At 40.5% G+C, this 15353-nt stretch overlaps 1 protein-coding gene across 2 annotated transcripts in view; it reads right to left on the bottom strand.

The window, feature by feature from the left end:
• Positions 1-304: 304 nt before the first annotated feature.
• Positions 305-15353, bottom strand: part of SOHLH2 (spermatogenesis and oogenesis specific basic helix-loop-helix 2) — a 53875-nt gene continuing 38826 nt past the window's right edge. For both annotated transcript variants that reach the window (XM_055123883.1, XM_055123884.1), the window contains exons 7-11: positions 10385-10532; positions 10151-10242; positions 9395-9516; positions 5445-5701; positions 305-4006 (exon numbers count right to left, since the gene is read on the bottom strand). In XM_055123883.1, coding sequence (XP_054979858.1) covers positions 3986-4006; positions 5445-5701; positions 9395-9516; positions 10151-10242; positions 10385-10532 — 640 coding nt within the window. In that variant the 3' untranslated portion in view covers positions 305-3985. The remainder of the gene's footprint in view (positions 4007-5444; positions 5702-9394; positions 9517-10150; positions 10243-10384; positions 10533-15353) is intronic.

The following is a 15353-nucleotide window of genomic DNA, read 5'->3' as shown; positions in this document are numbered from 1 at the left end:
AAAAAAATAGGTAGTAAGGAAATATCTCTTTGTAAAATCTTGTTCTTTTTTTCTTCTCTTTACTTTTGGGTCACACCTAGTGATGCTCAGGGGTTACTCCTGGCAGTGCTCAGGGGACCCATATGGATGCTTGGAATTGAACCCAAGTCAGCTGCATGGAAGGCAAACGCCCTCCCCACTGTGCTATCACTTCAGCCTCTGCAAAGCCTTTTTGGGATATAGGCAAGTAGACCATTTCTAGGGTAAGATGATCTGTGAATTTTGAAAGTCAATTTTCTTCAAATTTCTCCCACTTAGTTTAACATCTAATTTCTAGAAATCTTTGCTATTTAAGCAAAATGAAAATGTTTACTAAAGACCAGTGAGATTCAACAATGTATGTAACAAAACCTATTTGTGTGTGCATGCATCTTCCTGGCTTTTTGTTTTCACAACGATCATTCCAGGATATAAAAATAACCTTGAAAATACAGATAAAGGGTTTCTCTGTCTTCCATAGGAGTGTTGTGTTTCCATGGTGATGAAACCAGCTCTTGATATCCAATTAACCAAGGTAATTCTGGGTTTCCTGCTTCCTCATTCCATGAAACAAGGAGACAGGCAGAAGGAGAGGGGAAACCAATAGTCTGCCTGATAGCTGGATAAAAATTGCCAGGAGGCTTAAATTCTGGTCTCAAGACTTTTCTATGATACATCAATGCCAAGTATTTAGGGAAATGACATACTTCCATTATTCATTTATTTTGTGAAAGTGGCATTCTGCTCTCAACAATACCTTCAATTTTATGAAACATGAATGACTTAACAAAAAGGAAAAACATTGCCTTTCATAGCAGCAGTTTCCTTTTCCATATACATGAACTACACAAAACCTACCTCACTTCCCTGGTCCTCACCTACTCACTGGTCCCTAGACTGGTTCCTCATAATAATCCTCTGAGCACAGTTGTTTCCTACAGAAATGTCTGAATTACAGCGCAGTTCTCGAACTGCCTCCTCAGCAAAACCTTTCTCAGTTGGTCCTTGTTCCTTCTGTGTAAACCTGTCTGGACTTAGGGGGAGACTGTGCTTCACTTATCCACATCAACCCTTAGCATGAATAAGCATGTAAAAAAGTATAAATGTGGTTCTCAAATTTGACTGCACATCAGAATCATGCAGAGTTCTGGGCCTCACTCGAACTATGGATCAGAATCTCTGAACGTGGATTCCTAAAATGAATAGATTTTACCAATCTTTCTGGTAACCTTTATTAAGCATGTATATTTTATAAACTCCAGTTGCTGTACAGACACTGCAGATTTGGTAGTCAGTGGTGCATAGTGTTCATTTACTTCCATCTGTTCTTCCAGGGCCTGTTGCAAACTCGCACCCATTTATGAGCGCGGGATGTTTTCAAGTAGGATTCAATCAGGCACTGCAACACATCCACCATAATTGATACAAATTAAATGTTTACTCTTTGTCAGGCACTGTTCTAAGGGTGTTCACACCAGGAGCCCCGTTTTATCTTCACAACGAACCTCAAAGGCAAGTACTGTTATTCCAAATTTTAGGGATGAGAACTTGGATACGAAAGTCTCCCATTAGTCTAAGAATGAGATGAGTTATCTTTTAATATTCTATGTACTATTTCATATGTTTCACTTTCATAGCACTTAGAGTAGCTACTGAAATCTTGTTTACCTTTCTCTTCCAAGAGACTCTAAGTTTCTTGACATACAAGGTTAAAAAAAATATGCCTTACATATATTTGTATCTCCCAATATTTAAGACAATTCTTTTTAGTTATTGAACAAATAGATGCCTGATTTCTGAATTGTTCAATACATCAGTTTATTTATAAGTGCCAACAATTATTGTAATTTCTCCATGGTAGATCATCTAACTTGTGTTTTTGAAAATAAACAGAGAGGAGCAGGAATTGGGTATAACAGGTTAATAATCAAAGGATAAAACTACAATTATTGACAAATATCAACTTTCAATCTTCCCTTTCTCCTGTCTTCAAATGGGACCCAAAGTATAACTATGTTACTTCCTTTTTCAGTTCAGATCCTTGCCCTGCTCTTGGCTCCATATTCACCCAGGTTCTCACCAAGTATCTGTCATCCATCCATCCACCCAATGAGCAAGGTGGCAGACATTAGTCAATTAGGGTGAGTACCACTCCTTAAGGAAATATCTAACAACAACAAAAAATCAAAAACTCCTTAAGTGTTTGTTACTGTTCTTACCCCTTATTTGAACAGAGGCAGAGTCTTCTATGCCATTAAAGTACACTAAATTTTCTAGACAAACTCTCTAGATCTTTCACACTGTGAAAATAACGCTGGGGTATCTCATGAACAATCTCATTTTTCAAAGGAAAAATCTGCCCACTTTCTTCAGACTGAGACATACTAACTTGAAATTTAATTTTTCAGGTATTAAAAATGGAGTTCTAGTACAAAAACTTGAAGTTGGGTGCATCAAGCTCAAGATCATGGAATGCACCTTTGGCAATGGTTCTGTCACCCTCAATCTCCAGGTTGAGGTTACACTCTAGATGGTACAGATTCGATCACTGATGTAAATGAATACAGGATGAACAATCAGGCTGCATTGGTCCTTCGCAGAGTAAGATAATCACATATGCCCGTATGTAAAAAGGGTCCAACCTGAGGTTTTGATTATCTGACCCCGAGCTCATTACCTCCACAATATCCCAATCTGCATGTTGAAAAGGGGAACTGAGGCATCAAGAAAACAAGATAGACGGCTTGTGTTCTTATTACTTCTGTTTCATTTCCAGTGACAGGCTATCAAGGTCCATGTGTGATCAAGGAACCCCCAATTAAGATTTTACTACAGAGGGGTCATATCAGTATCCAAAATACCTCAAAGGTTTCTCTTACAATGCCAAGTCAATTATTTCTAATGGCATGAGTGTGGAGAGGTAAGCACTCATTTGCAATAATAAGCATAGAATCTTAGTTCTGTGTTGGAAACTCCTTGTTTCTTTATAAAAAAGTTTGTCAAAAACCTACAGGCTCCATTTGCATAGTATCCTCAAGAAAATTTACATAATTTAACATGAAAATTAGGCTATGTCTGAAGTAACTTTAAACTTCTCAAAAATCTAGTAAATGTAAATTCTCTTAAAAAATACTATTAAAATAGAGAACACATATAAATAAGATATAGTTAGCATTTTCAGTCAAAATTAAATATATTAACAATAAAACTTTGTGCATGTGAACATTTCAATGAAATATGAAACAAAATATTTTTCTACCTTTATTTTCAACAGTTGTTTATAATACCCATAGGGTGGAGGAGATAAAAAAAAATTGCTAGTGTATAAGTAAATGTTCAGGAAAAAATGACCTCTTAGTTATCCTTTCACTCAAGGCATTGTGAAATGCAAAAACAAACACATCATTTTATTAATTTGTCATCAAGTGATCATCACAAACTAAGTTATCTTAGTATTACACTAAATAACAATGAAGTTCCGTAAAATGTTGAAGCTAGAAAAAAAAATGCCACCTAAAAATAAGTGACAGCAATTCACAATTATACTAAAACTCAGAATTAAAATGCAGTATCTTCATTGAATGACGCCAGAGTAACAGTGTTCCTCCCCAATCTCATCACTTTGTCACATGTATAGTGATCTTCCTTATAGCAAACATTTTCATAAGCAGGGATAACTTTTGAGCAAAGAATCTATGTCATCTAGCCATCAGTTCTTATTTCTCTGTGGTGGGGGCAGACCCAAGAATGTATGAAAACAAGTGAAAGCTGTGTGGCTAGTATTCCCACTCTTTATCTTTCTACCTGGCAGAAGCTTTCAACCCATTTATAGAAACCATATATTGCAAACTCTTACAATACTGTATCTCTGGATGCAGTTTTCAAAATCATTCTTTGTTCCATTCTTCTCGTAATTTCAAACCGTTCCCTATAGGTGGTCTAGAGTGTGAGTTTCAAACATATGCTATTAATATGCCCAAAACTGTGGCTGCAAAAAAGAAAATAAAGTGTTAATTGAATTCTAGTTTATTTTACTCATAATATTACAAATATAATTTTTGTATTCAAATGTAATATAATTTGTAAAACTATCCACTTGATGCCTTCAGATGAATACACCTACAGCTTTTAAGGTATGTAGTATTTGTTGATGTTAAAACTGCTTTATTAAAACAACTTTACCATAGGGCTATAACCAATGGATAATGGTACAGAGATATTAATAACTTGTTTATTAATAAACATCTTGAAAGGGTGGAAATTGTACTCCTAAAATCTCCATTGAGAAACACGACAAAACAACATATAGTCAGTACATCTCAACAACCACCACCAAATGTTACCATGCTTTCTAATTTACCCTGGCTTCCCTGTTAGTGTATCACATCAGCAACAGATATCTGGGGATACTTCATATTTAAAATTTTCCTGGTTATTCTCTTCGAATGTTTTCCATAAACGTTTTTGAGAAGAACACTGTGTTCCCTTTTTATAGATACATGAAAATGGTAATAACAGTACATACCTCAAAGAATGTTTCAGAGATTCATAAATCACCCACATTATGTCTATAATGTTTCCTGCATACTTCAATTTGATGAGTGCTCAAAATATGTTAACTACTATTAATATGGGATGTTACTAACAGCTACCTTAATATCCTCAAAAGTCCTATTTAATAAGTTTAGTTCAGTTTGGGTCTTGCTCAGAAACTGAATCTACCATTGTTTATAGAAGCTGATCCTGAAGTGCTTTTCCAGATTTCATTCCTCATATTCTGGCTATGACAGAATATTCTTTGAGGGGCAATACCTCGGTTCTCTGAAGTCTGGGCATCACTACATTTACTAGTGTCCTCCTATTCCCTGCTCCGCTTTGATTTCTAATTGCCTGTTCTCATCTGCTTTCCTGTGTTGCTAATGCTTCATAAAGGCAGGGACGGAGTCTGTCTTCGCAAATTTCATTCTTAGTGGCCAGAGCAATGTTAGAACATGTATGCTCACCGCATCTCTATAGGGGGATATTGACAATCTGGAATTGGGTGGGTTGCTGGTGAAAGAACAGGTTTTCATGTAGTATGACTACTGCAATCTAGGAGCCAGTTGTGGAGCCAAATGGGGGTGGATGATGGTGGAAGGGGACGTAGAATCATAGAAGCAGAGATTCAGTGGGAATGAAGGGGCCCTAGAGAATATCAGGTTTCCCATCTAGACACTGAAGGTTAGCCCAGCTGGGTCAAAACCAGAGACACTGATTTGGGATCTCTAGATGCTGCTCCTGTGATAGGGGAAATGAGAAATTGGACAGTACCAGAGCTCAACCTAAGATACTTTCTGTGCCTAACATCAACAACAAACTGCAAGTCAGAGACCCCTGTCAGCTGGAATAAAAGTGTCCGATCCAACTCAAGACCCCAGAATACTTACCAGACAGTTGGGATGTGTTGCGCATGTCTGGCCCAACACAGAATTGCAGTGCTGAGGAAGGAACTTGGAGACTTTGGGCATGGCTGATGGAAAATGAATAGACATGCTCTGATTTGTCACTGCAGCTGAATCGTAAGAAGGAATGCCTTTAGGATAGTAACTGACAGAATGGAAGGAACTAAGAGACAGAGCTGGGCTGGGTATGAGAGTTTTATACATATCTCCAACAGAAGTCTCTGCAGTGGAGCTGGACTGAGCTTCAACAAAAAAATAAAGAAAACATCTGTCAGTAAATACAAATCTGTAACCGAGCTACTAAATGCACATGCAATCAATGGCTCTCCACTCCATCCCCTCATACCATGAACTTACACTCATACTACTGGGAAACAAAGCAGAGTTTTCAGCAGTGTTCTTTACTGCTCTGCAGGCTGGGAGTGGACTGACCATATACCATGAAAAGATAGAGTGTTTAGAGGAGTATCAGATCTCTGTGCCTTTGGGCATGGATGGTTTGTTTTGTTGCTTTTTGAGTCATAACAAGAGATGCTCAGGGGTAATTCTTCTGACTCTGTACCCTGAAATTACTCCTGGTGGTTCCTGGGGGACCATACAGGATGCCAGGGATTGAACCTGGGTCAAGTGCATGCAAAGCTAACACTACCCGCTGTACTATTGCTCTGGCCCTGGGTATGTGTGTCTTTTTAATTTTTTTGCTTTTTGGGTCACACCCAGAAATGCATAGGGGTTACTCCTGGCTCTGCACTCAGTAATTACCCCTGGCGGTGCTGAGGGGACCATATGGGATGCTGGGAATTAAATCCGGGTCGGCTGCATGCAAGGCAAGCACCCTACCCGCTGTGCTATTGCTCTAGCCCCTCTGGGTATAATTAAGACAGGGATAATCCTGACAAAGCAAGGAATATTATAAAAAAAAAGAATTTTCAGTCACAATAGGTTTAGCTAAATAATAAAGTGACTTATTATACATCTATATTCTGCATCACTGACTGTATCACTGTTATCCCGTTGCTCATTGATTTGCTCGAGCGGGCACCAGTAACATCTTCATTGTGAGACTTGTTATACTCTGCATAATAACCAGAAAAAAATAAATATGTATTCATTATAAATATAAATGTTTATAATGTAATCTAAAATAACACCGCAAATTCTTTCTGCATGTTAGTAAGAATGAAAACATCACTTTCTCCTTTGTGGTAGGGCCCATACCCAGCAGTGCCCAGTGGCTATTCCCTGCTTTGTGCTCAGGAGTGACCACTGGCCAGTGCTCAGGGTACCATGTGTGGTGCAATACTGGGAAACCAACCAGGACCAGTGTGAAGGAGCTGTTTAAAAGGCAAGTGCCTTCCCTTCTGAACTAGCCCAAACCTAATACAAGTATTATCCTACTTTAATGTATCTGTATATTTGTGAAAAATATTTTCACAAATGCACAGTGCACATAATTTATAAAAAAAGAACATGGGAAGGCAATGCAATGACATTGTAACAAGGACTGCTTCACACAGGCTGACTTCAGCACAGAAACCTGGTGATCCCTGGTGGTTGTTTAACTTCTCCAGTCTTCAATTTGCTGACATATATGATGAAAGTGTAATATCCAACACATGATTTTAACTGCTCTAGTCTTTCAAAAACAATATAGCCACATACATTAGAAGTATTCACATTCTTACTTACTTCCCACATACTTAAAGTATCTGACCCCCCAAAAAGGGTCCAAAAAATATGTGAAAAATATCTCCTATAGTACTACAGAATCACTCTTTCTATAAAACTGGAAATACACACGGAGAATGGAAAGAAAACAATTCTATAAAACATATGACACACTACTGAAAACAGTGAAATGATGGTATGGCAGCTGTTTAGTAAAAATTGAAAGTATATATGATAAAATGCAGAAGGCAAACTTGGCTGTCCAACATAATTCTACTACTGTAGAAAAGTACACACACAACATATAAAAGCACACACACAACATATATGTTGAAGACAACATATAAAAAATGAAGTTGTCATCTTAGCTGAATTAGTAACAGACGAATACTGCTTTTCAAGTAAAAACAATAATTTCTAATAATTCTAATAGTGAAAATAGGGGTTTGGACCTCCAAGGCATCCTTCAGTCTGGAGATGCTCTGTGGTCCTCAGAGATCAGTCTCCCCAAGAACAATCCCTTTAGGTGCTGTAATACTAAGAGAGGTAGGGGCAGAGTCCTGAATTCACTACCACAAAGAGTGATCACAGTTTCTGCAGAACATAAATGGTGAGAATTCAGAAGCATCGCATTTAAAATGAATAACATGGACAGGCATATATATATGTATATATATATATATATATATATATATATATATATATACACCTGCAGCTGGGTTTCCATCTAATTTCATCTGGGTGGAGCTGATCAATCCCCATGACATACAGTCACAGCTACCTGAGGATATTAACCATGGCTACTTTTCCTCAACTCATCCAGAGTCAGAAGAAACATTTAAACTGATGTAGAAAAACATCCTAAGGCTGATTTTGTTATATGAGCAAGAAGGCTCGACTCCCTATTTGCACTTCTTCCATTTTAACTTCAGATGCCCTCCTCAGTAACTTCACACATGCCCACGGCTTCCACTACAAATCCACAACATACCTGGCATATCTCAAAATACTGTAGTAATTGTATTATGCTTTAGGACTCTAGATTTAAAACTTCTCTAAGAATATGAACTGTGTCTCATTTGTTATGTGTCCTCATCTTTGAGGCAAGGGCACTTAAGCTGAGCTGGAAGTTAAGCAGAGACCACCTTGAGAAGGTTCTGGGCTGAGAGTGGAGGTCCTACAAGAAGTCAGCAGGGGAAACAGGAAGGTGACAAGCATACAGCTCAGGAACCCATGGCAGGTTTCTTGGCAGACAGTAGCCTTAGGAAACACTGGGAGTCACACACTGGGAGCTCATCCCTTTTAAGATGTTTGCATCCTCTTGTTTCTAGAAGTTACAGGGCATACTTAGACATTAACATGGATAATAAAAATGCTTCACACTGGGTAAACGTTGGCTTCACAATGAAGCAATATGATGAAGGTTTCCTTTTATTTCTGGGGTTTGGGTGCCAGGAATTGACTGAACCCAGGTAGTCACACATTTGCAGTATGTGCTTCCTGATGTGCTACATCGCTAACCCCATGAATCTTTCTTGATAACCTACTGTATGCTGCTTGATAACCTGCTGTGTGATGCTAGAAATACAGCATTGAACAGGCAAAAAAAAAAAATAAGAGTTCACAGGCTAGTTGATAGGTGATAAACAACATTTGCAAATAAAGAATAATAGATGATAATAAGTGCTGTTAAGAAAAATATAGAAGAAAGGAAAGTACGTGATGCTGGGAAGGAATATGCAGTCTTAATTGGGTGGCTAGAACTTGAGATGATGAGTCTTGAACAAAAACATGAAGAAAGCAAAGAGACTGATCTGTCAAATGCTTTGAACACAATACTGAGTCAATATGAATCCTCCCCTTCAGAGATCCCTTTCAGATCCTCTTCATATAATTAAGTCACCAATATTCTTTCTGTCCATAAGGAGAGCCTCTGGTAATGCAGGTCAATTCTGAGTCCATTTTGTTTTGGGGCTCTATGCTCAGGAATCACGCCTGGTGGGCTCATAGGACCATATGGGGTGCTGGGGATCAAACTCAGGTCTGCTGCGGGCAACACAAGCCCCCATGAATCCACTTTTAGGGATAAACTATTTCAATGCCTGTGGCCACTTGATAACATCCAGCAGACAGCACCAGGGCTCTGGGAGCAATGTTGTGGCAGTGCTCTGTCCCTGGGCACAGCAGTGAATGCACAGGAGCCCGGGGTGGTGGCACTGGCACATGGGCCCAGACACATGGCACAACATGTGCAGTGGGGTGCTCACCTCTCACATCTTCCTCCAAGGGGTCCCCTGAGGCAGGAACAGAAAATATGTTCGAGCAATTCTCAGCCAGTAATCTGACCCCTCTCACAGGTGATGGAGTGCTTGTCAACACACGGTCTTCTCTTAAAAGGAAAGAAAAAAATGCACATTTCTCAAGGAAGATAATATGAGCACTGTGGGATTCAACTGCTCTTCTGCCATTCAAGTTTTAAAAATGAACAGGGTTGAAATTGCATCCTTTAAATAAATGGTTATTCAAAATAATAGACTATATGATGATTGAAGCAAATTCATGATTATTCTTTAGGATGTAAAAGACTGATTGTGTTTCTAAGCATATCTTTGCTTACATAGTCTAATAAATTGAGATAAGGATACATTTCTGTGGCATGTTCTAATTTAATGATTTCCTTGAGAATGCTGAACTGAAACAGGCTGGAATGCTGTTAGGGCTGTGATCTGCTGTGATGGAAAATTCCAGAGTCCTCGGGCCCCATGGGCGGCACAATCACAGCCAGCACCAGGAAAAAGCCCCAATTGAAGATCCTCCAAAATCACAAAAGATGAGACGATCAATGAAAGAAGGATCATGGGGTCTGAGAACATTGCATGTTTTTGTTACTCTATAAAATGACGCATACTGGCAAAGGGAAGCAGCTCACCAGTTCTTAACAAACACCAATGTTTTCCTTATGTGGTCTGGAGCCTGTCTACACACCCAGAACAGATTGGGAAGAAGCAGCTTTCAGTTCATACCTTTGTGCCACAATCCTGCTGGCAAGGGAGTGCTGCACGGGAGCTTGCTGTTTCTTACAAAACCTTAGATTGCTCTGAAGGGCTTCTGTAATCTTAGAAACAGAAGATCTAGCTATAATTTGCCTTATTCCATGCAAACACACATAGATTTCCAAGACAAAAAGCAGGAATAAGAATTGTAGCTTTAAAGTGTGTTTGATAAGGATATAATCCAAGGGCGCAAGGGTTCCATACCTGCTCCATGAGGGCTGGAGGGGTTTTCTCCCGAATATACTTTACATACTCAACTGTTGCCTCCAGGACTGACGCAACATCATTTTTTCTCCCTTTTATATACGGCAACAGAGCACGCAGCTGTTCATAGCAATACTTGATACGTTCTCTGAGAAGAAAATTTTCAAAAGGAACAATTGGTTTCATCTGATGTCCTGTACCATCCTGGGTTTATATAGAAACCCCCCACATATACTCCACCTAGTCACCTTTCAGGGGAAGGTGGTGTCCCCCAAAGTTAGTACCTCCCAGTGTCTGGAAGCACCTTATTAGAGTGTCTGCTCACAGCGCAAACAAGGACAGTGGTGACAGCCCTAGGTCACTGTCCCCAGGCCTGTCCAGGGTGCAGGATGCAGGTATGGCAGAGAACAAAGATCCCAGCAGCCTGCAGACACAGCTTCAGCTGAAAGAGGATAAGGTGCTCTCTCTCCTCTCTTCTTTCCTCTCCTCTCTCTCTCTCACCCCTTCACTTCCTCTTTCCCTCTCTTTCTCTCTTCCTTGATTGCTCCCTCTCTCTCCTCTCTTCTCTCTCGTGTATGTCTCTCAATATATATAAAAATGTATATATTTTGGACACCGGTGCTCAGAGGCTGGAGAATGCAGTACCACTCAGGGCCTCCAGTGCTGGGGATTACCCAGAATACCTAGCAGGCAAAGAGCAGTCAAGATATTCATCATGACCCGAATCCTTTTTCCAGTAACTGACTAGTGCACCTTGGCATACATGGGCTGCACCCATAATTGTGCATTCTGAATCAAAGAAAACCCAGAGATTGTCTCTTTACATGAGGTAGGAATGGGTAGGAAAAAATAAACTAATATACAAAGAGAACAATGTCCTGCCTACTTTTAGGGAAAAAACAAAAACAACCTAAAGTCTTTTATAATTTTAACGGAAACATGTAGGAAATATAAGTATATATTGATCCAAGCCTTTGGTTTAAATAAGCCTTCATTTACCTTCATGGATCTTTAATAAATATGACTGAGATTTAAGCACAGAGCCATGTGGGGACGCTCCTTTGCGGCCCCGCGCGAGATCGACCCCGGAGGCAACTGAACCACTTTGGACACGAGCGGCGCCCCCAAAATGCCTCCAAACTGTGTGCTGGGAGCTTCTGGCCCAGGCGCTGCCAGCGAGTGATGCAATTACCAAAAGAATTTTCCTTAGACTTCATATAGAAATCCAAAACCGCAGCCGCGCGACCTAATATCTCTTGATTGTCAGCAACGTGTAAATGTTCCTTTTTGGCAGGGCTTAACGTGGGGGGAAACTCCAAACAATAGTACTAAGTTTTTTTGGTAAAGGGTAAAAGATTGTAGCGATAGAATTTTAGGCAGAATTTTCCCTGGACTTTATATAGAAACCCAAAACCGCGCGGCCGCGGCAGCCTAATGTCATCTAATCATCAGCAATATGAAATGGTTCCTTTGTAATGGGTTGGACTTTGGGGGGACCATAATAGGGTTAAAGTTTGTAGCGATGTGTAATTTCTGGCTGTACTTTCCCTGGACTTTATACAGAAATTCAAAGCCGCGAGGCTGCTGCCATGGCCGAGCAACCTATTGTCATTTAATCAGCACCAATATGAAATAGTTCCCTTTTAACGGGTCGGACTTTGGTGGGAAATCCTAACAAGAATAGTAAGTCTTTTGCTGAAATATTGAAGGCCACCAAAGTGGTAGCCATCTCTATAGACTGAACTAAGCCATATCCCCATGCCGGCTGAGAAGAAATATCCTTCTTTCTCGGGAAGAAACGCGGCGTGGCGTTAACCATAGTATGATGTCCATTAAGCTGACACGGACCTGGTGGCGTGGGAATGGGATACAAGGGAATAAATTATTATGTACTTGGAACAGCGGGACGCTGGTGGAATCTTGAGCCAGGGCTGATACCAGCGTATTACTTTTGGTTCCAGAAACTGCTTGCAGACATTCTACCAGACTATCAACTAAGCCAGAGCCCCACGCCGGCTGATGACAAGAAATAACCATCTCTTTTGGTTTGTTTTCCCTTTGTCAGGCAGCGTGGTGATTACTAAACAGGCGTGATCTCGGTGGCGCGGGACGAGGGGGGAAAAAATAGAAAAGTTATGTAACAAACAGCGGGACAATATCTCTACATTCTCAGCAATGGAGAGCCATCAAATGCTTCCTTGACAGTGGGACTGTCTTCTCTTTTTTGGGGGGAAACCCTAGCAACAATAGTGAATTATGTGTTGAAACATGGACTGTAACCAAGATAAAGTGTAAATGAAGTGAAACTTATCACTTACAAGGGCGGGGACTGGGGGGGCGGGAGGGGGCGGGAGGTATAATGGGGGGGTTGGTGATGGAATATGGGCACGGGTGAAGGGAAGGGTGTTTGAGTACTGTATAACTGACATAATCCTGAGAACTTTGTAACCCTCCACATGGTGATTCAATAAAATTTAAATTTAAAAAAATAAATAAATAAAATAAATATGACTGAGCACCTGTCTTGTGCTGAAAACTGTCTTGATGTAGAGAAGCGCACAGAGGGTTCTGCAAATACTAGTTGCTAATCTCTTCAATGCCCAGATTGGCAAAGAAATAAAACTAGGCCACGAGCCCCCGCCCAACTAGCCGCCGCTCGCTCTTCTCAACAGGTCTGTGTGTCCCACTGCACGCCCCCTCCCCATCCAGTCCCATCCCCCTCAATGCCAGCCATAGGGACTGGCCCTGTGGACACCTGCCCAGACTTCTACTGCAAGTCCCCATGCAACTAGCCGAGGCTCTTCTCAAGAGGTCTGTGCATCCCACTGCATGCCCCCTCCCCATCTAGCCCTGTGCCCCTCAACGTCAGCCGTAGGGACTGGCCCTGGGGACACCTGCCCAGACTTCCACCGGGAACCCTGCCCAACTAGCCACTGCTCTTCTCAACAGGTCTGTGGGCCCAGGGACTAGCATCTGGAGCAGCTAGGGGTGTGCCCTCCACTGTAGGGGATGTGGCCTCCTCAAAAGTGAGTGTGGCCTTCTGTGCGGCCACCTGAGGTTATATTTCCCATTCCCAGCACTCTTGACTCACATCCTAACCTTTATCACCTAATTCTGTGGAAAACATCCTGGCCACATCAAACACAACACAACAATAATCCCACTGGCCTACTCCAATTCCAACAAAATTTCAATGTATGTATGAGGCTCCACAAGCGCAATATAAACACCTCCTCCAATGCTTCACTAGATGTCTATCAGAAGTCACAGAAGGAATGTCTCAGAGGAAGGATGTATTCTAGAAGGGGAGAAGGTTGATCACCATTGACCAAGATTATTCAGAATCCTTTCCCGCAATAAGAGGGTAAATAGTGCTAGTGAACTTGAAGGTTTTACCTCTATACAACCACAACAGCTTGAAGAAACAGAGCAAATTTCCACTGTAAGGAGAGGATGAAGAAAACAGTCCCAAATCCTCAACAGGGGTTACCCACAAATACGATCTCTCTGATGAAGAATTCCAAGATGAAATGCTGAGTATGTTCAAGGAACTCAAAGAAGCAATGGAATAGACATCCAGAAAATTAAAGGAAGAAATGAAAGAAACAGTGGAACAGATAGCAGAGAAAATAAAGTAAGAAATGAGAGCAGAAATAAGAAAGCAACAAAATGAAGTGTCAAAAAATAAAGGATGTGGTATATGAAATTAAAAACTCAGTGGTTGCCCTCAACAATAGAATGACTTCAAGATCACTGACTACAGAATTAATGAGCTTGAAGATGAGCAGCAGAAATTGTACAGGCAACAATAAACAATGGGAAAAGACCTCAAAATATCTCTAAGGTGAATCAGAAATCTGGGAATGATTCTAAGAGTAACAACATTAGAATCATCAGAGTACCAGAGGAGAGGGAGGCAACCCCAATGAAAAGGCCACAATTAAAGAAATCATCAGTGAAAAGTTTCCAGAGTTAGAGAATGCAGGCACCCAGATACAAGGAGCCAGAAAGGTGCCAACTAAAAGAAACCCTAATAAAAACACTCCAAGGCATATCATAGTCAGAATGATGGATGCCGCAGATAGACACAATACTGCAAGCAAGCAAGGTCAAAGAAGGAAATCACATACAAAGAAGCACCCCTTAGATTTACGCAGACCTATCAGAGGAAAACCTCCAAGCTCGAAGACAATGGTGGGATATAGTGAAAAACACTCAATGAAATGAATGCCTCACCAAGAATACTTTATCCAACTAAACTCTCACTCAAACTCAATAGAACGATATGACATTATATAGATAAACAACACTCAGGAACTTCATAGACTCAAAATCAAACCTAAAATGAGGACTAAAAGGGCTCCTGTAAGACAAGACGGAAAACACCCATAAGCACAACAACCCTTACAAAAAGATAGCACAAAACCTCTCTCAATGTCAATGGTCTAAATGCACCAATCAAGAGACACAGAGTGGCAAAATGGATCCAGAAACGGAAACCAACATTCTGCTGCCTACAAGAAACACATCTGAATAGTCAGAACAAATACAGACTCAAAGTCAAAGGATGGAAAACAATCCTGCAAGCAAACAACTCCCTTAAAAAAGATGGGGTGGCTATACTAGTATTTGACAATATAGATTTCAGGTTGGAAAAAGATTAGAAGGGACAGTGAAGGCCATTTTCTGTTTATCAAGGGATATGTACAACAGGAAGAAATCACACTCTTAAATGTATACGCACCTAATGAGGGACCAGCTAAACACTTAAAACAATGGCTAACAGATTTTAAGGAGGATATTGCTAGCAATACAATAGTAGTCGGAGACTTCAACACCGCCTTGTCAACTCTGGATAGATCAACAAGAACAAAACTCAGCAAGAAAACACTGGATCTAATGGAAGAAATAGAAGAGAGAGGGCTAACAGACCTATACAGGGCTTTACACCACAAAAAGAAGAATACAC

This window comes from Sorex araneus, chromosome 1, assembly GCF_027595985.1.
Source record: "Sorex araneus isolate mSorAra2 chromosome 1, mSorAra2.pri, whole genome shotgun sequence".
NCBI classification, from domain to species: domain Eukaryota; kingdom Metazoa; phylum Chordata; class Mammalia; order Eulipotyphla; family Soricidae; genus Sorex; species Sorex araneus.
The sequence above is the reverse complement of the archived record's forward strand: the minus strand, read 5'-3'. Positions and strand labels throughout refer to the sequence as shown.